The sequence below is a fragment of the Grus americana genome, chromosome 16 (assembly GCF_028858705.1).
Source record: "Grus americana isolate bGruAme1 chromosome 16, bGruAme1.mat, whole genome shotgun sequence".
NCBI lineage: Eukaryota > Metazoa > Chordata > Aves > Gruiformes > Gruidae > Grus > Grus americana.
Genome location: NC_072867.1, coordinates 7,473,946 through 7,498,031, shown reverse-complemented (window position 1 = coordinate 7,498,031; position 24,086 = coordinate 7,473,946). Strand labels below are relative to the sequence as shown.

General features: G+C 36.7%; 2 protein-coding genes across 4 annotated transcripts in view; one reads left to right on the top strand and one right to left on the bottom strand.

Moving 5' to 3' along the window:
- Nucleotides 1–24,086, bottom strand: part of PI4KA (phosphatidylinositol 4-kinase alpha) — a 63,911-nt gene that overhangs the window by 21,877 nt on the left and 17,948 nt on the right. For all 3 annotated transcript variants that reach the window (XM_054843850.1, XM_054843852.1, XM_054843853.1), the window contains exons 19-29: nucleotides 21,128–21,178; nucleotides 7,520–7,628; nucleotides 6,867–7,003; nucleotides 5,779–5,912; nucleotides 4,655–4,737; nucleotides 4,308–4,378; nucleotides 4,066–4,190; nucleotides 3,532–3,613; nucleotides 2,751–2,834; nucleotides 2,292–2,381; nucleotides 1,016–1,135 (exon numbers count right to left, since the gene is read on the bottom strand). In XM_054843850.1, the coding sequence (XP_054699825.1) occupies nucleotides 1,016–1,135; nucleotides 2,292–2,381; nucleotides 2,751–2,834; nucleotides 3,532–3,613; nucleotides 4,066–4,190; nucleotides 4,308–4,378; nucleotides 4,655–4,737; nucleotides 5,779–5,912; nucleotides 6,867–7,003; nucleotides 7,520–7,628; nucleotides 21,128–21,178 (1,086 nt within the window). The remainder of the gene's footprint in view (nucleotides 1–1,015; nucleotides 1,136–2,291; nucleotides 2,382–2,750; nucleotides 2,835–3,531; nucleotides 3,614–4,065; nucleotides 4,191–4,307; nucleotides 4,379–4,654; nucleotides 4,738–5,778; nucleotides 5,913–6,866; nucleotides 7,004–7,519; nucleotides 7,629–21,127; nucleotides 21,179–24,086) is intronic.
- SERPIND1 (serpin family D member 1) lies at nucleotides 8,999–18,174 on the top strand. Its single transcript, XM_054843854.1, has 5 exons — nucleotides 8,999–9,129; nucleotides 11,177–12,048; nucleotides 15,867–16,140; nucleotides 17,115–17,259; nucleotides 17,673–18,174. The coding sequence occupies exons 2-5, from the start codon at nucleotides 11,193–11,195 to the stop codon at nucleotides 17,862–17,864; spliced, it is 1,467 nt and encodes a 488-aa protein (XP_054699829.1). The 5' UTR covers nucleotides 8,999–9,129; nucleotides 11,177–11,192; the 3' UTR covers nucleotides 17,865–18,174.

The following is a 24,086-nucleotide window of genomic DNA, read 5'->3' as shown; positions in this document are numbered from 1 at the left end:
GTACTGCTAATGGCTAGCTTAGCTCAGCAATGGATAAACTTTTGAGAACTATTCTTATTACATGTCTTGGATATAAAATTTGTGTACTATCATCTTTGCATTAGCAATGTCCAGTCCATGGGAATAAAGCAAGAGGAAATACAGACTGCTAGCAATCTGAAAGAGCTTTTGTCACTTGGTTGACATGCAGGAGGGCCCCAATCAAAACAAATACTGTTAACATATTAAGAAAATGAGAAAGTTGTTTCTCTCATTTCCTTTCCAGTAATAAAAGTTTCTAGTTTCTTCCAGTACAGTCTTTATTCTATCAAGTTTTTTCACCTTGCCCCTTTAGGGAAGTACATGACTGCACTCCTGAGTCCTGGGAGCTCGTTACCCTATTTACAGTTAGTGACTAGTGCTGTCTGGAAGGACAACTGTAACAGAGAACCAAAAGGAAATCCTGCTGAAGTTGGGCATGGAGACAGTTTGAGAGCTGCTGCTAGAAAACAAGCAGGCTGATGATACAACAGATTCTACTGCATGTTTCTCCAGGAGATCAGAAATTACAACCACAAATGAGAAAAAATGAACTGTAAAAAACTACATATAACTGCATGAAATGTTCAATGCAAAAGCATGTTTTGAGTGAACCTATGTAAAACTCAGAGCGAATGGTTGTCACCCTACACTCACCTAAGTTATAATTCTAAAAAGCAGCGTGTTTCAGCCTTACACAAAGATACTACTTTCAAAGCGTTAAAAATAATCTACAGGAAATGCTTAAACAGGATTAAATACAGTTTCATTTTCTTGGTTGTTACCATCTTACTTTTCAGTATTTTTCAGAACAACATGAGTGGAAGCCACCTTGATTTGAGATGGAAAGAAATAAGGTATCTTTCTGAGTAATCTTCAAGTACTATGACAAAGGTGATTTAGAAAATCTGTATTACGTGGCTATACAGAATGCTATAAAATTAACATGACAGCTATACAGCTGCACAAACAAAGAAGAATTTTGTCCAATACTCACGCCCAGAGTGGTGTTCTGTCTGTTGTAGCCTGCAAAGTGCAAAACACTTTCTGTAGCCATAGCCAGTCCTGTGTGCTGGGACAAACCTGATACCCAGTTCTGATGTTTGTTTAGGTACTCCTGACAAAACAAAACAAAACCCAAACAAAAAAAGTTTTTGTTGGAAAACTACTGTGCTTTTCAAAACAAGGCAGCTCATAAGCAAGTGCTGCATTCATTGCAAACTACCAGAAAACTTAATTATGCATATAAATGACAATAAATAGACTGTCTCTACTCAGCCCTTTTAGGCACTGCTCCCCTGGCAATAGAAACTCTGAATCTCCTCCTAAATACATAAAGAGTAAGACTTGTTCCATTTTGTAAAAGGATAAAGTGATCTAGATGGATACTTGACCGCTAAGGTCTTCTTGAAAAAGAATCACTTTTCACAAAAAGAACCTTACAAAAGGAAACACTTTGGATTCCATGGAAGAAGGGAATATAATTAGTTATCCTTTTACATAAGGATATAATTCCTTGACTTTTTTTAGGGAAGTAAATATAAACTTCAGGTAGATTTGCAGTGTCCAAAGTCTTGAGCCTTCCCAGAAATTCTGTTATCAGCAGTAAGTTAGGCACCTCTAGACAGAATACTAGTCTAACTTAGATGACAGAGACCTGCATTTTACTAGTGAGACTTTTTGTTTACATAAAAGGTATTTTATTTTATTAGTACATCATAAATAGTTTTTTGTAGTCTTTGCTTGTGGTCTTGTGACAGCTTTCTACTGAACTCTGCCACATGTCAGCATATACTACACCCATGCTCAAATTTAAGTCTGTAGTTTAGTGTTCTCATGTATTAGCAGTGTTTCTCCATATATATAAAAAAAAAAAAGACAGAAAAAAAAATCCTCCCAAGAGGGAAGCAAGTTTCATATCCTAATCATACATTTCAGTCCAGCTGATATTTTCAGCTAATGCACCAGCATTAAAACAAACTTTGCTAGGCAGATCATTCTATTATACCACATTCTGACTTCTGAAGTAAATCCAGGATGATCAACTCCTTACAAACCTGTTTTGAAGATACACAGGTTTGGACTACACCAAAAGTCACATAAAATCAAAAATTCTAATTATTCTCTGCCAATGCTATAAAGAAAATCTCAGAACAACAGAAAAAAATAAAATGATGCTTGGATAGACTGAAAAATCAAAAACATGACCTAATTTAATTCTCATTTTTAAGATCTGCAAAGATCAAATTCCTTCACAGAAGCAGGCTCATTACCTGTAGATGAGATTTGGTAACTGAGGGAGCCCATTTCATTGCTTCTTGCAGAATCATCCCACAGCGTGCAGCAAAATCCTTGACTATGCTCTAGAATTGGAAAACATCGACACAATCAGTAAAATATAGGATATTTAACAAGAGGCACTGGTTTTAATGGTGTAATAAGTAACACAGGGAATAAGACAGGTTGCAGCAACATGGTAAGGTTAAAATTTTCTCTAACAATTAAATGTACTCTTGGTAAGCGTCAAACTGTCACACTTCTAGTCAAGTAAAATAATAAGATTCAGAAAAATGTAAGTAACAAATGCAATATTGTATTTGAAAAACCTTACCTAGGGAAGTATTTTTTTAAAATAGGACCATTTAGGGTAGCTCACTAATTTAGCTCCAAGACATAAAAAAAACCCATCAGGCATTATTTTGCTGTTTGACAAATCAAGGAGGACCGCCTACCTCTCTGGCTTCATGTGTGTCAGGGACAGTTATTCTATATGGAGCATCAGGAATGTCATAATATGGTTGGTCCTTGTGAATGTCCTAAACAAAATCAATTATAAGTTCTCAGTAAGACAAAATTCATCATCACTTAACTTGAACGCTATGGTTAGCACTCTCCCCAAACAAGAAATCTGATATACCAAACATTTTTGCTAGTATTTACTCTCAAAGTCAATCTGAATAGCTCTAAGAAACAGTTTGTATTCCAGTTTGGTTCTCAGTATAAATAATTTTGATGATCCAATGTCCTCTCCTCTACATTTAGTACAAAAATAAAACTCTATAAAGCATTTCCATCTTCAAAAATACTTGTACGTAATAAATCCAAGGAATATGGATACATATACACAGACTGGAATGAACATAATCCGACGACCATAATTCATAAAAAATACACAAACAAAAAAAAAACCACTAAACTTTTATTTTATATTAATTACCATAATTGGTAATCCAGTGATTTACTCTTGATGCTAAATATGACTTTCTGAACCACATCTGACAACAAATTTCTAGCACTATTTTTACTACCTATGAAATAGGAGTGCAAATGCACTTACTCCACAGAACTTAAAATCAAGATTTTATCAATCTTAGTGATGAAAACAAAAACAAATTAGTAGCTCAAATAAGTATCAAATAAATGCAAAATGAAGCAAAAAAAATCAGTTCTACAAAAGAAAAATGGAAACATACATTTTATTTCCTCAATAGCATTACTAAAAAAGGAACTTACTGCACTAAGAGACAGTGACAGTGTCTGCAGAATATCTAGCATTGTCTTCAACACAGTTCCACTCCACAGCAAGTGAGGAAATCTAGAACGAGACAGGATTCAGAAACACAATAACCATGGAGAGCTGAGGAAGGAAATTATTTTATCAAAAAATGGAGCTGCTCCAAGACCTAGCTATATACATCAGTAGGTAAGCTCAAACTCAACAGAAGTCACAAAGCTTGCCATGGCTCACAACCGCGTAGCTCAACGCAGAGTCAAAAGCTCCCCAAGAGCAAGCTAAGCAGAGCTATTTCATAGGAGTTGAGATTGCGTTTATTTCATGGACGCTTTGCTTTGCTCCATCCATGGGAATACTAAGCAGACACAGACATTTTAAGCAGGGGGTTCAGAGCTCAGGTTAAAAATACTACTGAATGTTATTTTTCAAGAAATTTCAGCCAAGAAATCCACTTGACAATCATCATCAATTGCAGAAGTAATCACTATGCAGTCAATGTAAAAAGAGAACAGGAAAATTAAATCTATACTCACTTGTCTACCAGACCAGATAAGTATTTGTCTGCAACTCTTCTGATCCTCTTGTGAATGTGGTTAAAATTCACCAGCAAGAACTGAGCATGTCTCTCCAGCTCTTCTTCATTCTCCTTAGTTTTAGGCTAAAAAGCATACCAAAGAGAAGTAAGAAGCTCTTGAGGAAAGAGACAAGCACATTTTCATAAACTGAAGTGAGAACATTTATACAAATTTAAAATTTTAGTTTCCATGTAACCTACTTTATCAGCCATCATTGTCAGGAAAGCTTCAAACACCTTATCAGCAACAGCTATCACACACTGCATCATGCCTGAGGAATTGAGAGAAGTGACAGGTTTGATTATAAGGATTACATTTGCTTTATAAACCATGTATAACAGCTAAAGAGTGTTTATGTTTACCTAGCCAACACCAAACCAAGCTGTTTCAAAATAAAACCAGCATTCTTGCCAAGAACAAAGCAACAACAATCTAGTGAACGTGATTAATTTTGCTACATAGTTGCTTGATTTGTTTTAGTTTTGCATGCCTGGAGATAACACCCTAATATCTGACGTTGCAAGATAACCTAGACAGGTAATCTTACCAGATTTGTCTTTTTGAATGGCTTTATCCTCAAAATAGCAAAACATAACTTGGAAGCGATCTTGGTCAGTTGAACGCAACACCCTAGGAAAAGAAGAGGTTTGTGGGTTAGATTGTTTTGGTTTTTTGCCTTTCCCCCCCACCTCCTTTCTTTTAAACATCTTCAACACAAATCTATGTATTTTAACACCACAGTACACACCATACACATACGGTCATTGTTAATTTCATGATAATTTTAAGACTCTAGTAATCGTGATATTGCTATTTGTTTCTACATTCAACTAACAGGGCTCAGATCAAAATGCTGGCTTGTCACAGAGAGTAACTTTCACACCTCAGGAGTGGGAAATCTGATGATGATGCACTTATAAAATCACCACAAACACATAAACACAGTACAATCTTTGTTTTTTCTATAGGCTTTGCATCTGTCGAATTTGCATATGATGGAAATACCACTTGTTAAAAAATTGTTTGTAAAATACAGCTACATGTTTCTGGAAATGGTCGTCCCTGTTGTCAATTATTGTTAAAGTAAAAACATGATGGAGAAGTTTCTTCCTACTTTCCTGATCGCTAGACCTCCACCTCACCTTTCAGCTACTCACTTCTTTGAATAGTAGTAATAAATACACTTTTAAAGAAAAGAAAAAAAAAAGCCTGTGAATTCAGTACATTCGATTAATACAACCTAACACACACTACTGAGGGGAAGAAAAAGTACACTACGAAAAAATGTTCTCAGCTCCTACGTTACATTAATCTTGTAGAACAGGCAAGTGTCTGCACTGTCCTTCAGAAGTGCAAGCACAAGACTGTGCAGAGGACACATCATGCTTGCAAGACATTCCTTCGAAGAACCCTTTTGTCCATCTTCTATTAGGTCCTATACAGAGGAGATCCCATATTTTGGGCCCTACTGTATTATTCCATCCTTTTTATCTACCCAAAAGGCATTTTTGTGCAGATGAATTCCCAGTCTCAGAATCTTCAACAGAGCTAATATGACTCAAAATACTGATTCTCACTTGTCTTATTGTCTGGCAACTCTCACTTGAACATACACAGTTTTTAATTTACTTTTTTTTTAAATTCATCAGCGAAAAAAGTACATATATATACCTCATATACTCTAGGCGGTAAACAGAAAGGAGATAGGTAGACATGGCAAAGTCCAACTTATTGATCAACGCTGAAACTTCTGGAGGAGGATCCAAGAGATTTATTATGGTACTCCGCAATTCATTTAATTCAGCCTAGAGGTGAATACATGAAGTTATCTGAAGTGGGAGTACTATATTAGTTTGTGTTCTGAAAACATTTGCTTTCAGCTATTACTCTTTTTACTTTTTAACCTTCACAAACAATATGCTGGGATACCTCTGTCTGCAGACTGAGACCAACCTGCTCTGACTCAGCAAGTCACGATTCTTCAAACACAGAATTAAACAGAATTAAATACTGGAGTCAAGCTCCCTGCTGAAATAACTGCTAGTTTCCATGTAGTCATACCAATGAAGAAATACAATTCCTACACTAAATGCATGTAATTTTGATCAACATCAACCCTGTCCAGCTTCTGAAACTTCAAGGGTCTGTTGTGCCATTCTTTGATGTCAGAGAACTAAATATCTAGGCACAGTGCAGATTTCCGTACTATCTGGGAGCCAAAGACATTTCATAAGCTGCAACTCTTCAATTCACTTTACACTGCTACCACAAATAGTCCGCAGGTAAAATCTATCCTGCTAACACTAGGGAGAGAGAAGTATACCAGTACTAAGCCAGAGGACAAAAAGGGAAAAAGCTCACTTAATGTTTCTTTGAAAGACTGAATGTGTTGTTTCCTTCCAAAGATTGTTGTTTGGTTTTGTTTGGGTTTTGTTGGGGTTTTTTTTAAATAGTACGATTTTTGTCTGTCTGATACAAAACGGATGAAAAACTATTAAAAGGCTTCCATCTCCACAAAGACTTGTTTTCTACCCCTAATCAAAATAGTGTAGGTACCACACTAAACACTTGTATTAACGCTCAATAAAACTAAAGCCAAGTCATTTACGTACACTGCTGTCCTAAGAGTAGTGTAAAAAAGCTGTTTTTCACTAATAGGTGGCAGGTTGAAAGGGCACTGTACTATTTCAATATATGACTATATCATTTAACTCTGATGGACATCGTGGAAGGAGATAATAAAGGAAATTAATTCTTACAGAAGTCACGGTATCGTTCTTCATGGCAGAATTGTACTGAAGAACAGATCGAAGTGGTTCTTTGCTGGGAAACGTGAGTAATGGAGACTTGGTGGCAATTTCACATACACCTTCATACCATTCTTCTGGCCAGAGACCTGAAGCATAAGTATAAAGAGGAAGGTGGGGTGGGGGAGAAAAACAATATTAAGATTCAAAGTTAGCTAGCATTATCAAGCTACTTCCTAGGGCCAATTTTTCATGCATTTAAGCACAGTCAACACAAGTGATCCATGTTCCAACCATAATAAACATGTTTCAGTAAATCCACGTGAAGTTTCTCACTGGATGAGTTTCTACTTGATACCATTGTACCATGTGTCTGATCTTCCATTTCAGGAACTTAGCTAACTAAGGCTAACTGCTGTATTAGCTTAAAAAAAACCCACCCTAAGTACAAGAACAAATTGTACTGTGCTAAATCTCATAGCAAAACAGAGCAAAGATGTAAAGAAATCCTACAGAGAACTGTCATGTAAGCTGTTTGCTTTGTACTGCCTTTATGCCTGCAGATTTTCTTCAGCCTACTGTGAATTGCTGACGTGCAATTACACTTACATTCATCAAGAGTTTATATGTGAGCAGCAATGTTGTTCTTTTAGAATTTACACTACCTGATCCTTCCACAGCAAATCCCATCAGCACTGAATACAACCAGAAGTCACGGAACAGCTTTTGCAACCTGGGCTTGGCCTCCTTGATGGGTGGCAAGCGTCTAGTAAGCTACCAAAGAAATAAAAATTAACATCAGAAAATGATGGGAGTTACAATAACTTAATTCCACGCTAAGGGATCAATTCATGTACCTCCTTTACTATGCTTTATGAAGGTAATATTCTTTGTCATCTATGAAAACTAGTATTACATCGCTATTGTTACACTGAAGAAAATTAGATATTGTTAGAATATCTTAAATGCTAACATTTGAGACGCCTGAAGTAAGAATTTCCTTTGTTTTATGCAGGAATAATACCATGCTGATACAGTAACCTCTGAAGAAAATACATAATATTAGTATCCTGTCAACTGCAGAGAGGAAGAGACCACATGAGTCCTTTAAACTGTGTTGAAGACAATGCCATGCAGCTTTGCTTCAGCGCAAAGGAACTCAAAACCAAATAAATATTAGTCAAACATAGCTCTGGTTGCTATTGTTTATTGGCTTTGTGGAAATACATTGAGGCACCAATCGGGGATCTTTCATTGTCCGCACCCACGCACACAATGACATCAGTTCTGGAGAATTTACTATCTAAACAAGCAAGTTAAAGAGCATTATTTTCAACACATTTATTAAAATTCTCTGATGCTTTTTGCACAAACAGCTGCTGCCACTGGAGGAGCAGTTTATACTCCCAGCCAACATGATATGCAATGTTAGATAAATTTATATAACAAAGCTGTTAAGTGTGTTATCCTTAGAAGTGTTAAACGCACAGGCAGTGTTTAAAAAGTGAGAGAAATGTCCCATCAAACTGCAAGCTTTATTCAGTATGACTGTATAGTATTACTGTAACCTTTATTAAGAAAATGTTAGATTCTGATCTAGCTAGAGGGAGTTTTCTCCAACTTACAATAATTCCCTTGAGATATGAAAGCCAGCAGTATTCAGCAAAAAGTTATATAAAGCTAACTTTGGATATATTTGTATATCATGAGACAGATTGTTCCTTTAAAAAAAAAAACAGACCCACACAAAAAACTCCCTGTAGTATAATAAAATTAATCTGAGTTTAAGTTGGTGAATGGCATTATGGAAGAAAGTTGCTTGTGCAACACCAATGTTTACACCAATATAACACTGACTGAAGAAGCCTGACCATCACAACCACAGAGACCTCAACCACATCCGCAGTAAGATGCCCCCCCATTTCAGCACAAAATAGCAGCAACACGGCTTTTACCAGTCCTTAACAGTCAAGTTTACGTGCATGCTTGACTTTGAAACTGTACATACACAGCAATTTTTGCTCAAAGATCTTCCTCAAAAGTGAACGAGTACCTGCAAAGCCCTAAAAGTAGTTCGACAAACAGCATACAATTCAGCAGAGATCACTAAGCAAGGGAGGGATTTTGGCTGACGAAGTAAGTTTAGCAGTGTTTGGTTTAGAGAATGTTTACTTTGGGAGATACACAAAAACCTAGCGTCAAAGTTCAGATTTAAACCCTGCCATTCCCCTTACTTGAGCTATTCAACACATCCCTTCCGTACAGTGGCTTAAAGGTAAGCTTCATTTACATCTTTTGTTATTTTAGGTAGATCTGACCAAAGACATATATATTGCAGCGTGGAGGAATGTTTTGCCTGTGTAAGTGCAGCTAAGCAATCGTTAAACTTTGGCAAAGACGAGAATGTGAAGTTGGGAACTAGAGACAGCAAATTCTTCTATGCCAAAAGCAGAAAACATTTATCAGTGGTTACTGGACAGAGTATCTCAGCTGTAAGGGCCTGACTTCTGGGGGCGGGGAAAAAATGTGATGAATTTATGAAGAAACAATCAAAAAAAAAGACTGACTTGAGTCCTTCAGTCACAGTGTAAAACCATTTAAAAAGCACTTTCTATGGATCCTTCACTGTTGCAAAACAATTCATTTTTTCTGTGGAATAATCACCTTGAATGGTTTTAGGATTTCAGGCTAGTTAGTTTGGAGGGAGAGTTTTGAAGATTAAACTGTTAGTTCAGTTACTTCAGGTCTGCTACAACACGTTTGAAAGTATTTTCCTTCAAGCACTGGTTTTATTTACACATGTGCAGGTATGTATAGCTATATATTTTACTTCTACAGAATAGCTCTTTGAAGTATTTGCTAATTTTAAAAACATTTAAATCAAGATACTAGTAAGATTTTTGTTTTAACGGTATTCAGTGTTTTGTTCTAGATTATATTGTATTTGCCATTTTACTCAAAGTACTTGCCATTTTACTCAAAAAACCCCCCACTATCAATAGAAAATTGACTTTATAAAGTCATCAAGTAACTTTCTAAAGAAGTCTGAGCAAAGACCAAGACCCTGGCATTCAGATGCCTGTTTCACAGTGTCACTTGATACAGAGTTATTGAACACTCACATTTTGGTCTTTGTCACAGGAAGGAATTACACTTTTTCTTGTCTTTTTAAGACCACTGTAATTATTGCAACCCAATATTATAGTGAAAAGTCTCTCAGACCCACTTCTTGGTACAGCATTTTACAGCTGAGTAAGGCTGATGGATACTCTTTGAAGAATACATACTTAAGATAGCTCTTGGTTTTTAAAATAACCTTTAGAATGCAACAGTCCAATACTCAGTAGATAAAGAAGAGATTAAGTTCCCCTTTAGAAAAATGCAGATTCTACTTAAATATATCTTTAAACACAAGGAGTGAGGTTAGAAATCCAGCATTGGGATAACACTAAGACTAGAGAAACAAAGTTCTGAATAGGAACTTAGAGAGACTTCACATCATGAAGAAAACATGTTGTGTACAGTGCTACACAAAAGTAAACTGAAACGAAACGAAACGTAACTAAAAAGCAGAATCAAGCTAATCCTTCACAAAAGCAGCAAATGAGTATACGCAGCTGCGAAGTGTGCACAGACACGTAGTAACACACCTGAGTGAGACCATGAGCAGGCCAGGACGTGTGTTTATGTCTAACGCTTCCCACAGTGCGGCCTCACTGACAGTTTTTAGTGCAAATATACATCTTTCTCCAGGTTTGTTGCTACATCCCTAGATCTCTTTTATTCCATCAAATTTCAGCCTTGTTCTTCCAAAAATACTCCCATGAAACTTCCATTTTTGTTGTAGCTACAGGATGTCTGGTTTTCAAATTCTTCTGTAGATCTCAGCCTTCTGCTATGCTCCTGTAGTGGATGCCTAGTCCCTCCTCCTACCAAGCTCAAACCTTCAAACTTACCTTCAGATCATATTTTTAGCATACACTAGTAACAGCACACATTTGAAGCGTTACAAATTTATAAATGAGTCCCACATATTTTAGGTAATGAGCTTATTACTGTCAAAATATGCCATTAATGACAACTTCTATGGGAGGAGGTCAACCAATTCTTTGGCAGTCGGGAGGCATTATGTAAGCAAAACCAATTACCAGTAAAACAGATCTATCCATCTAATTAAGCTCTGTTCCACTAAAAAAAAAATGCTGTTGAATAAGGTAACTATAGACCTTCTTCTGTGACAGAATTCAGCGTGGACCTAAAATTAAGGAACAGATAACTAAAATGCTATTACTCTATGCTCTCTCAACTGTGTTGTCTTCCAGGTTTTGACCTGTCAGAATGATGTTCCTATTTCATTTGCTTGCTTTTGCTCTCATCATAACCTCCACATTTGGTGGAGTCAAGGACTTCAGTGAACATTTTGAAAGCCTTAAAGATGCACAGCCACATGAAAATGGGACCTATGATATGCCAAACTTACCACCCGAGTTCCACAGAGAAAACACCATCACTAATGACTTGATTCCTGAAGAGGAGGAGGAAGAGGACTATCTAGATCTCGACAAGATACTGGGTGAAGATGACTACAGCGACATTATTGATGCTGGCCCATACATGGTTTCGGAAATTCAGCAGGGGAATATTCTTGAACTATTCCAAGGCAAAACCAGAATCCAGCGCCTCAATATCCTCAATGCAAACTTTGGCTTCAACCTTTACCGCAGCGTGGCAGACAAGGCCAACTCTTCAGATAATATTCTCATGGCTCCTGTTGGGATTTCCACTGCAATGGCTATGATTTCTCTGGGTCTGAAGGATCAAACTCAGCAGGAAGTATTATCTGTTCTTGGCTTTCAAGACTTCATTAATGCCAGCACCAAATACGAGCTGATGACTGTTCATAATCTCTTCCGCAAACTCACTCATCGTCTCTTCAGGCGCAATTTTGGTTATACACTGAGGTCTGTCAATGATCTTTATATTCAGAAGGACTTTTCTATTCTGAATGATTTCAGAAACAATATGAAAACATACTACTTTGCCGATGCCCAACCAGCTGATTTTTCGGATCCCAACTTCATAACTAAAACCAATGAGCGTATCTTGAAGCTGACCAAAGGATTAATAAAGGAAGCTCTTGTGAATGTAAACCCTACAACGCTGATGATGATTCTTAACTGTCTTTACTTTAAAGGTAAGAATCTGTTATTTCAATCTCAGCAACGGATTTTCTCAGTTTGCAATTCACTTCATACTTCAGTAGAAATCCCAGACTGAACCTAAATTTAGTCTACACTTCAAAAAAGCCTATTGACTCCCTCATTAAGAAGAATCTCTATTATTAGCCCATTTTTGCATGTTTCTGTAGCACACTGATGTCAGTCATGCCCTGAAGTTAGTGGGTATTGTATAAATACAGCAAATGCTTATTACATCCAAAACCTTATAGTCTAAAAGTGAGACTAAAAAACAACATATGAATGCAGAACGATCTCAGAAAGCATAAGCTTTGTAGCAGTATCAGATGGTGAGGTATTAATTCATGTGCAAGTTACTAGTCACATTCAGTCCTGCTTCAAATTATTGGCTTCACTGAAACAGTACAGGTTGATTTCAGTTAAAACATGTAACATTTCTGAAGTATTCAGGATTCATAGGAATGACTATAAAGAATTTCAGCTTGAAGTATGTACTTTTTTTTTTATATGATCAGAGCATGGTTCTTGTCAACAAGCCTATACAGGGGACTGAAGAGAATAACCAAAAGTTATTCTTCTACAAAAGTATTCTTCTACAACTAAAACCAAATGCATTTGCTACTTGGAATATTTCAGTTAATTCAGCATGAATTATCTGATGATATGGGGTCTCACATGTATCAATATAGGCTGAACAGTTAAAGAGGCCTGAAGTAAAGACTGCAATGTATTCTTACTATAAATCCTTATTTTCAATTTCTTTACATTTAAACTAAGAGTCTGTAGTGAGATTTCCAACATTAGTTATCTGCTTCACATTGAAAGTTTGTTAATTTTTCAACAAACTTTTAAGAAGGCATTAAATGAGCAAGAGGTGGGAGGTGCCAATGAAAGAAGAACTGAAGGGAAAAAGGAAATCTGTTATTGACTGTTTAAGACGAAAATCAGATGAGGGTAACTTAAAATACTGGTAAGGAAACACAGATTAGCACAAAAGGATAACAATGTTTTGAAGCACAACATACTCCTTTCCATAACTTATAAAGGACTTTCTTTTTTCCAATTACAGCCCTGCTTCCAGGAAACAAATGCTCAAGGGCTCTTACACCTGCCTTCTTGGCATTTCGTTATAGGAACTTACAGGAACACTGTTCCTATAAGTTTATGAGATGTACCTTTTCCCACTCACTTGCAAGGTGTTACTTCCTTGAATGCCACTTCTCTCTTTAAAAGATCTGAAGCAGTCATTAGCATAAGATCCAAATAATCCCCTATTCTGAAGTACCATCCAAAAGGGACTTATTGGTATCCTTAAGTACAACTTTGATGATCATTTCATATTAAATATATGGTTTTATTGTCCATTAGAGCATCCTAAGAAAAGGGTTATGCAAAGTGAAACAGATACATAATTTTTTCACAATTTGGTCATATTTAAAATACCTTTTTGTTTTACTCTGAAATTATTAAATACTTGTGCTATCTCAGAATAACAAAAACATCACCAAAAATTAAATAGCTTTAGTATTGGAACTCTTGAGTCATCAAGATCAAGAAGACTTTTGGTTTTTTCTTCTGCCCATGGAGTCCTGTTAGTCCAAACTGCCTTGGTGCTGTCTGCTGAAGGCTCTAACTTCTAATCCTCAAAACCAAAAAGATCAATTCTGTACTGCTGTCTCCCATTCTTTTGTCTTACAGTGACAGTCTCCTGGTAATTCTATTTCAAGTGGAACCAAAATTTTTAAAAGAAAGTTCTGCTCATGGGTTTCCTAGTTTCCCCACTAGTCCTTCTAGACATGCTAATTTTTGTCCACATCTTTACATTTACAATATTTACATTGTTTGTACCATTGCAGACAAGCTCAGAGCTAAGAAACCTATGAGTATTCTCAGATACACAGAGAGGCTCAGTACAAGTGAGCATCCTTGCCAAACACCAGGAAGTCTCAAGCTCCTTTTATATTAAATACCATCAAGAAACTATTGGAAACTATTCATGTTAGTAAGAAGCAAGTTTTATTTGTATAGGTGTCCAGTCTACCTCCAACTGAGATCTACCCTCCATTCTGGAGAGGTCTGAACAATAATTTATGAGGTTCCTATCAAGCAGGAGCTGGTTATTTTAGCCATGGTAGATCACAGCAGCTTTTGATAACTGACCAATTTTGACAGGTCCAAAATTACTTTTCTGAGATTCTAGTCATAAATGCAAGAGATAAGTCAATCAGTGGAGACAACATCTGCCACCACAGATGGAGCCAAAAAACATCTTGGTGGAAGATTCAAAACAGGAAGCCACAAAAGTCCTAAAGTGCCAACTGGTTTCAGGTGACCCCAGAAGACCACATGCCTTCTGCTAGAGAACAGTATTTTACCCCAAAACAAACGTATTTACAAAACTGTATCCAAGAAAAAAGTTCCCCAGCTCCTCTCTTTTACTAGGAAGAACTGGTAAATGTCTCCCATTCCTCAGATGATGACAGCGCTGCTGAAGCTCCCCTGGCCCACAGCAGCATCATGTCATTAGCTAGCTAGAGTACTATGCCTGTGAATTCTGCTCCCTGAAGAACAGCCAGATGTTGGGTTTTCCTGAGAAGTGAGACAATTTGCTTGGGAATAGCGTAATCCATTTTATAGCCCATTCCCTTCAGAATATTAGCTACAGTCTGATCACTTCTCAAACTGCTCCCCATCAGCCCAACATATGAAGAAACTATTAGAATGAAAGTTACACTTAAGGCTTTTTTTGTTACTTCAGTGTCAATTTGGCAAAGTCAGATTAAGGATCTCAAAATCACTTGCAACCTTTTAAAAATAAGGTTACCAATGAAGGTTAAATTTGTAGCCTCTCCAGTCACAACCACGCTCCCCATGTACTTGCTTGCCAATGGTGACCTAAAATCCAGAGTTTTAACAGGAAATACCAGTAACCCTGTTTCCACTCTAAAATTCTAGCTTTGCCCATTAAGAAAGAAATAATGTTTTTTCCAGAGCCATGGTTCTGAAGAGAGATCAACAGGAACGCTGCTTTAAAAAAAAGCACCTTCTTTTACACACTCAATAAATATTTGAGTTACTACAAAAAATCTTCACGTAGAAAGATTCAAACCCTGATGAAAAGCTTTCTGGGCTGCAAAATATACTGAATTGCATTCTTTGGGCATAAACCTGTCAGATGACAGGCTCTCATAGGCGTGCTGAAATCACAGCAACTGAGTCATAGAATTAAGCGGTCGACATCCCAACTCTTCATGATGTGTTAAGACAGAAACTTAATTGGCTTGAATGGACTAAGTCAAGGTAATGCCTTCAGCATAATATTTTTTAGACATTTATGCAAGACTAGAACAGCCATTACTTAGAGCTTGATATACCAATAACATGCTTGAAACAGACTGCTTCAGTACTGGTTTCAAGTATCAGATCTCTCAGAAAATATAGCTGTGGCAGTTGTTCAGCTAGGTGCAAGCTGTGTCAAGTATTTTGCATCTGTTTAAACTTTGTAATGTGTAGGTTCCTCATAAGAAAAAAATAATAGTACACACCAACCTCTTTCAGATCTCCAGTTTGTGTTTACCTGCTTTTGTAATTCAGAACACTCAAATCAGTGAAATGTTAAGTTAGAAAGCCAAGAATTTTAAAGTCACTTTAAAACTTGTCTTCTTATTCAGGCTTTGTTGAAATCAACAATCTCCTACAGTAATTCCCAATTCACTTGAATTAAAGCTTAATGTAAACTGTTATTCTGGAAATATTTTATTAAACAAGGATCTTGGAGTTTTTTGTTTCTCTGTCTTCTTCATTGTGTTAACAGGAACTTGGGAGAATAAGTTTCCAGTGGAAATGACTATGAAGAGAAGTTTCCGACTGAATGAGAAGCAAACAATAAAGGTTCCTATGATGCAGACTAAAGGGAACTTCCTAGCTGCTGCAGACCCCGAGCTAGACTGTGGTGTGATCCAGCTCCCGTTCGTGGGGAACATCAGCATGCTGATCGTACTGCCACACAAACTCTCTGGCATGAAAGCCCTAGAAAAGCAGATAACACCTCAAGTGGTGGAAAAATGGCAGAAGAGCATGACAAACAGGTATCTGCTGAAAAGTACATCTTGTTAAAAGCCTTAATGTATTTTCTTGATGAGATTGACAAGGGTAAGTAAAGAGCACAGAAGATAACATAAGATGTTTTGATTAAAAACATTACACCTAAACAAAACACCCAAAAAGATGGATTTATTGAATTAAAAATCAGGACCAGTGATCTCTCAAAATTTAAATGCCATCAAGAAATCACAGGTGACTGAGGCAGAAAATTCTAATGGAGTCTCAAAATTCTTTCTGTTAAGTATTTAATGTTGTAGATTTAAATAAAAAGTTTTTACTGATAAAGTTTACAATGAGGAGGAAAAACAGGAGTATCATAATAATAGGTTATTTGTGCAGAATAATTTTGAGCATATGGAAAGCAGCCTGTGTTCATTTCAGCTCTATGCATTTCAACATACCTGTTGTGTAAAGGCACACGTTAAAGAAGCAACAATGGACATCACAATTATGGGAGAGAAAAAATTATATAGCCTCTCTTGTGCAAGATGACAGGCTAGGTGGTATCTGCCTTCTGACTTGATAAAAAGATAAAAAGAGCTGATTTGATGTGCTATTCAGGAAGCCAGCCTATTTCTATTGTACACAACAAGTGACAAATCTCCAATTTAGTACTCCAGAAAATCTGACAGTTCAACATTTATTAGAAGCATATCCAACCATGTACTGAACTGCTCAAAGCCAAATCTCTTATACACATAAATAATGTAAATAATCATAAGTGAAATATTAACAAACTAATGGTTTTGGGAGAGGAATTAATTTTTTAAAACACTGCTGAAAAGTAATGATGCCCAAGTTTCCTAAGTAAAAGTACAGTAGACAGTCCTGTATATTTCTGTGTCCTGCTTGCTGAAGACAGCAAAAGAACCAAACCACAACAGATATATAAAGCAAAGCAGTCATGCAAATATGTATCTCCTCAATGATTTTTCATTTTTGTTTTTATTTTTACTAGAACAAGAGAAGTGGTTCTGCCTAAATTTAAGCTGGAGAAGAGTTATAACTTGATCGGTTATCTGAGATCCATGGGAATAGAAGAACTGTTCAATGAAAACGGCGACTACTCTGGTATATCAAATGAGAAGGTCACCATTGACAGGGTATTTACTCCTCTCTTTTCATTTCCTTTCTGATTAAACTATATCACCTGAAAACATGGCAACACAGTAAAAATAATTCACAGTAAGCTAAAATAATATTTTTTCTCATCCTTCCTGGAGGACATAGGAGGGATGTGGGTTTCTCTGTATGTCCCTGTCTACTCATATCATGAGGAACATGTTTAATCAGATGTCAAACACACTAAAAATGTTGTCATCAGTCAGGAACAGACTTATTCACCAACCAAAACCAAAATATTGCTGCCGCATAGGAGTTACCAACAAGACTGTCACAAGGGAGCCATGTGTGGGATGTGGAGGGAGAGAAGGCTGTGAGCACATCATTCAAGTATACTTACAAGATCCTCAATTTCTTTTTTTGTTTGTTTTCCCTTTTGTGTTTGTTTAAACAGTTCAATCATCAAGGCACAATAACTGTGAATGAGGAAGGCACAGAGGCTGGAGCAATAACCAACGTCGGGTTCATGCCTCTTTCTACTCAGATTCGCTTTATTGTCGACCGCCCCTTTTTGTTTCTAATCTACGAACATCGTACCAGTTGCCTTCTGTTCATGGGTAGAGTTGTCAACCCAGCCAAATCTTAAAAGCAGGAACAACCTCCAACACGCTGTTATACACGGGCTGTATAATTACACATTAATATACCAGTATCATAAGGGAAATTTTATTGTCATATTAGCTAATACAAAAGCCACTGGTATAAAAAGAATATATATTATCTACAGTTAGTCTCACATGAATGGACTCATAGCAGTAGGTAATTTGACTGCAATTTAAAATGGTTAGTGCCATGTATCGATACGAGTGTATTAAAAAAATAAATCACAAAGTAACTTACACTTTGTGTTCTACTTCAGTGTATAAAATGTAATCAATAAAATAAGACTATCTGAATTCTTGAAGTTCAGCTCTAAATTTGCACTGGGGTGCCTATTTATAATAAATAGGAATAAGGAAATCCTGAATACCTGACCAGTCTTAGAAACCTAAGTCTCTCCTGGGTATTTTACATAGTCTAACTTGAAAAAGAGTAGTGTCTACATTTTTTCTTTTGCTTGCATCATTTAACATTCAGCAGCCTCATACACACCATGAACCTTATGGACCAGTGTACCAAATAAGAGGAGATAAAAATACCTTGGAGCAATGAAATACTAAGGGATCCACTACTTTTCCCCAACCTAACTTGTATCATTTCAATACAGTTCTCTGATCATCATTGTACAGGCAGTATCGGCATTAGGCCAAGCAGATAAATTATATAAAGATCCTTAGAATACCTTCTATAGTGAGAGCAGCTAGCAAAATGCTCTTTTCACCAGCTCAATATCACCTAATCCTCTCTACAAAAGAGCGATTTATAGCAATCACATTTGTTAAGAATTCAAATACGCTCTCCTGACTTGATTCAATGGACAAAAACCTTTCAAATCTTAAACTAAGACTGTAAACTTTCTGAATCATTCTGGTAACAACATGAATGCTATACAAAGCCTGTTTCACATTTAAAAAAGAGAAAATTTACCTGCGCTGTATAGCATATTACCACCTACCCAGTACAAGGATCAGAGTTGCACCTTACATATCAAGTTATTAAAATCAATGAATATTCACCTTTGCATACCTTCCTTTGCAGCGTATCTTTTAAAAAAATGTGCCTCACAATTCAGTGAGAGTATTTTTATTATTATTTGCAGTATCATATATTGTATCTATCTAAATATATTCCTATTATAATTTTTTCTTATGATAGCAAAAATATGCAAATTAAGCTATAAACCAAAAGTTATTTTAAGGATTAGGAATTCTCTAAAAAAAGGTGTTTTTTCCAATATTAAGTTTAACTTACTGATTTCATTTTGCTTTTATATACTGCCATTTATAATTTTGCATCCACTACAACTACTTGCCCTATACACAAAGCTTTTTAACATGACAGCCAGTGAAATATCGGTATATGATGCTGAAGGGTGATGAAGAGCTGATATTGAATAGGAAGCTCTATGTTTCTATTTCTGTCTCACATTGTGCCTACTTAAAAGCCCATCATGTGGGGGACAATTTTCAGTATTGAAGGTTCACAACAGTAACCATTAACATTCATATACACATTTTATTGTTTTATCTATATTCAAAAAGAAAAGCATAATCAAAAGATTAAATATTCATGCCCTAGATTTAATTAGTTTACCAATGATTAAATGAGCTGGAGCATCTGCAATACGGGGATTTTGAGACCTAAGTAACAGGAATTATTCAAGGGAAAGAGGTCAAGCAGAAAAGCAAATCAGCTACTGCTCAAAACTCATGATCTTCATAGATTGTGCAAGAAAGTCAAATATTTGCTTCAACCACCATAATGTAACCATTAACTCTTGCCTCAGATTCTGGCACTATCTGACTCCATTTAAAGGTCACATTGGTTAAGAAAAATACAGTTATCGCTAGCTATTCGGAACAAATATATCATCAATAAAAATTTGAAACAGAAAAGTACTGCCATATCTTTTACATTAGGTCTCTACCAAGCACTAATCTTTTCTCACTATGCAAGGAATGATCCTGCTTTCACTCAAATCAGTGCTGGCATTACCGATAGCTGAAAAACACTACCCACTAGAACGTATCTCTCAACACTGCAAAAACTGAGCAGCTATTGAACAACAGCCATCCAAGACATTTATCAACACATGTCTGTAAAGCTAGGGTCAGGTCTTTGTGATCGCTGGTGAATTCATGAAGAACTTGTGTTGGAAACTGGTGGAAGAGACGGGGAAGGAAAGGAACAGTTCTTTGATCTTTAACCGGTGCTAATTTTAGGCTCTTCTCTTTGAAAAGCTTCAGTAGAGAGGTTTGTGAGGGCAGAGTATGAAACAAACGATTTTTTCCTGCTTGTTAAAGTATGTGCAGTATGAGCAAGTTACAAGTAGGCATGCCTGCTGCAAGTATGTAATACATTTTCCCCTTCTGTGCCACTAGCTGTGCAGGAAAAGTTTCACAGTAGAATTCAACTTCAGGAGGGGAGAAAGCAACATGATGCTTTGTGTCCTCCAGTAAGCTGAAGTTTGTCTATGGATCTTTTAGACATGAGGTTTTTTGTAAAAGCTACAGCAGTTAAGCAACTATTCCTAATGACCTGGAAATGCAGCTTGGACATATCAAATTTTCTGTTGGAGATCTAGAATGGTTGCACACCAATTTTTGGCTGAATTAGTAGTTATACTTTGTTTAAAAAAAAAGTTTTCCCCCCCAGAAAAAGTTGTCATCCAAGACCAAAACCAGATATACATCAAAATAAATGAGCCTGGAATGGATATCATTGTCCTTGCACATTTCCTAATGTCATGCTTTGAGCATGACAGCCAATTCTAGTTTCAGAAGACACTTCCGCCCTCCTTTCTCAATGATTTTTTTTTCTCCTTTTAAGAAGCAGAATTCACTGTGTTGCCAAACTAAGATTTATTTTTAACTCTGTTTCTATTAACTTTTGTTTTTCACTTTTCTCCTCAGGCCACAGATACGTGCTGTTTATTACACTGCACGCCAAACACTATTCAAAGAAATATCCCCTGTGGTATTATTTAGCTCATGAATCTCTTGGATTCATGACTAGCTACAATCTAACCCTGAATCACAAAAGATTAATTATTTTAAGAGATATGTCATTATTAAACAAATGTTTCCCCCTCCCCTTAGAGCAAGAAATATTATTTTACAGTACTATTATATTTCTCTTGGACACTTACTTCTGCACTAGTTGTTAATCAAACCATTTGACCATGAAATAGCACTGATACACGTGAGAAAAATTCTTCTGTTTGCAACAACCCAACTGCTGGATACTCACCACAGCAATAACAGGAATAAGCACACCCAGATTCCCTGCGCTACTGGAGGCCTGGAAAAGAAAAAAAAAATTATCAAAACATCTACAAAAGCATTTCTAAAATACCTGCTACAAGACATATTTCAAGCATCAAACATTCCTACTGTCTATGGCAATGTATGTTTTCATTTGCAACTACAACTCTGTCTTGCAAACAGATATGCATGAGGTGGCCACGAGAGCACTCCAGAAATCCACAGGACTGGGCACACTCTGGCACCTTGCAACAAAGCTTTTCAGGTGGCTCCTCATAGAGTATTGAAGGGATTTTTTTTTCTTCCCTTCCAGCACAGGGTCTTCTATGTTTGTGTTAATATTATTCCTTGAGCTAAACAGCGGGGAGGGGGGGGAATATTCATTGATACCACATCCAATCTGACATCCAACAACTGCAAGAAAAATGCTCACATTAAATGGGTGGCCATAGACAAATGTTTACTAAAAGTCTCATTTTACTACCAAAATGAAGCCAAAAATAACATGTCTGTAAAAAGGCATCATTTTCAAGAATTTATTTAAGCAGGGGGAACAGCCTTTTCCATTGAAATATAAGAAGCATAAGGAAAATACATATCTCCTGTGACTTATTAGGACTTTTTAAATTGCACTCTATACAAGAGTGTTTGCTCTTGGCCAAATACAGTGTTTAAGAACTGTGAACACTCACTGCACACAGCACGGCATCTCTCACCTTCTCCAATAAGGCAAACAGCGATAGCACAGACACCCTGCTCAGAGACATCTCCTCTCTGAAGTCTTTCCCTACCTCCCATATCCCTTCACATTGAATTTGGGAGGGAGAGAACTCTCCAGCTTCCCCCTTACAAGAATGAGGCCAGGTATAGAGACTGCTGGTCCCACAAGAAGGAGGCAAGGCAGACATGCTAACAGGGTACAGCTTTGCATGAAGTGGAATAAACCAAAAGGAAGCAATTAAAAAAAAAAAAGGAAAGAAGAAAAGAGAGCAAGAAAAGCAAAATAGTCTTCAGATGAAACAATAACGATACAACCCAACTAAAACATATTTTAGTTATCTTTCCTGTAGTGTCCGAGATAAAGCAAAACAAAAGACAGACCCTTAAATATTTTTGAAGAGAATAAAAGACCACCGCTCAAGTCACTCTAAGGGGTAGGAATGACTGGGAAAAGTCACTTTTTTTTTTTTGCTAGCATCAGGACAGTCCACCACACGTGACAAACTGCTGCAGAGTCAGAGTAGAGACGCAAGCTGAGATAGCCAGAACCCAACACGACACCAACAGATAGAACTGTAGAAAACCCACTTTTCTACTAGCATTTGTGTTACAGAAATGGAATGACAGCCTCTTTATGACAATACATGGCACCAAGGATAAAGAAGATGCAATGACTTCCATCCCTGGGCATACTCAGGGGACATTCATGTTAACTATCAGCAACAGAGGAAAAAAAAAAAACCCACAAAACCAAAAACAACCAAAAAACCCCATGTTATTTTTCTTCCCCTCAGACAAGCCACTTTTGCGTGGTTGAAAAATCTGGTGTAAAACAGAAGAAATAAGCCACTGTAGCATTTTAATGGCTAGCAAGCAAATTTAAGTCTATAAAAGGTATGCTGAGAAGCAGAGGACGTAGGCAAACTATCTGACAATTATCAAAGAAAAAAATTGCTTTTGTTCGGGAGCACAACATGTGCTGTGTTTTACCTACTTCATCACTTCTTGAAAATGAAGTAACCCAGCCTTCAAAATACCTTTCATAACTTCTCCTCTACACTGAGTAAAGAGCGTTCTAGTAAAAACTGCTATCAGTATCTTCATAATAAAGAAACACTGCCTCCTAGCTCAAATCCACGTTAAATCAATCACATATTTTTCCATTTGCAGGCAGCTTTAAGTCAGTGCAGCAGATTGTCTCCCATAGTGATTTCAAAACTGAAACAGTGGAAAAATATCCCTGAGAGGAGGAGGGTGGAACCTAATTTAGAAATGTCATGTTATAGCAATGTTTACAATCTGTTTTTCACCATTTCAGCTCACTTATCTGTGGTTAAAAGAATCTATGAAACCCATGGAGAGAGATTTTTCCACCACAGGCTTCATGAAAAGCAGATTCTAGACATGTCCTAGGTCCCTTTTAAAAGAAGAGTTGGCATCCCTGATTAAACGTGGTCTATCTTCAAAGCAAACAGATTCATTTTGGAAGGATTTACCAAGAGAGTTCACCCATCCCACAGAAGGATAGAGAAAGAACTTAGTACTATTAAAATGTAGCAAACACAGGAGGGGAAAAAATTGGTTAAAAACAAAAAAAACAACCATTGTTCCCCTTAGTACTAGGAAAATGTGCCTATTTCAAAAGGAAGTGTTACTTATCAGCCCTAAAAAGCAGGGAACAGCTCTCAAATTGCATCTCCGAGGAAACCTTAACTTTCCAGTATGAACGCATTTGAATTATATACAAAAAATACACTTGCATATTTTAATAAAATCACTATCAAACACCGTGAGTTTTTACAAGCTATCCTAAAGAAGTGCATGACTGCCAAGAGGTTACAGCATCTGAACACTAGGGAAGAACAAACCAGAGGAAGGCTCTGATTTTTGATGAGTAGGAAGCAACCACATTTTGCTTTTCAAATGATAATATATATCTCAAGAGCAAAAGTCAAGGTTAACAGCTTGTTTGTGAGTATATTTTAGAGCAAAGATGAGAGAAAGGTATTGTGGGAAAGAGTGAGATTTTTGTTTGCTTCTTAAATAGAACAGACACATTGAGCACTCTGGATACTTCATTGAAATGGGAAGAAAAGGTAGTATGAAGTGAGGCGAAAAGTCTTCACATAAGGGAAAAAAGCAGAGAATTCTGAGTGAACAAAGTAACTGCATGTAAACTGCTCCTGTAGAAATTTAGTTAACATCTAAAGACACTCCTGTTCCAA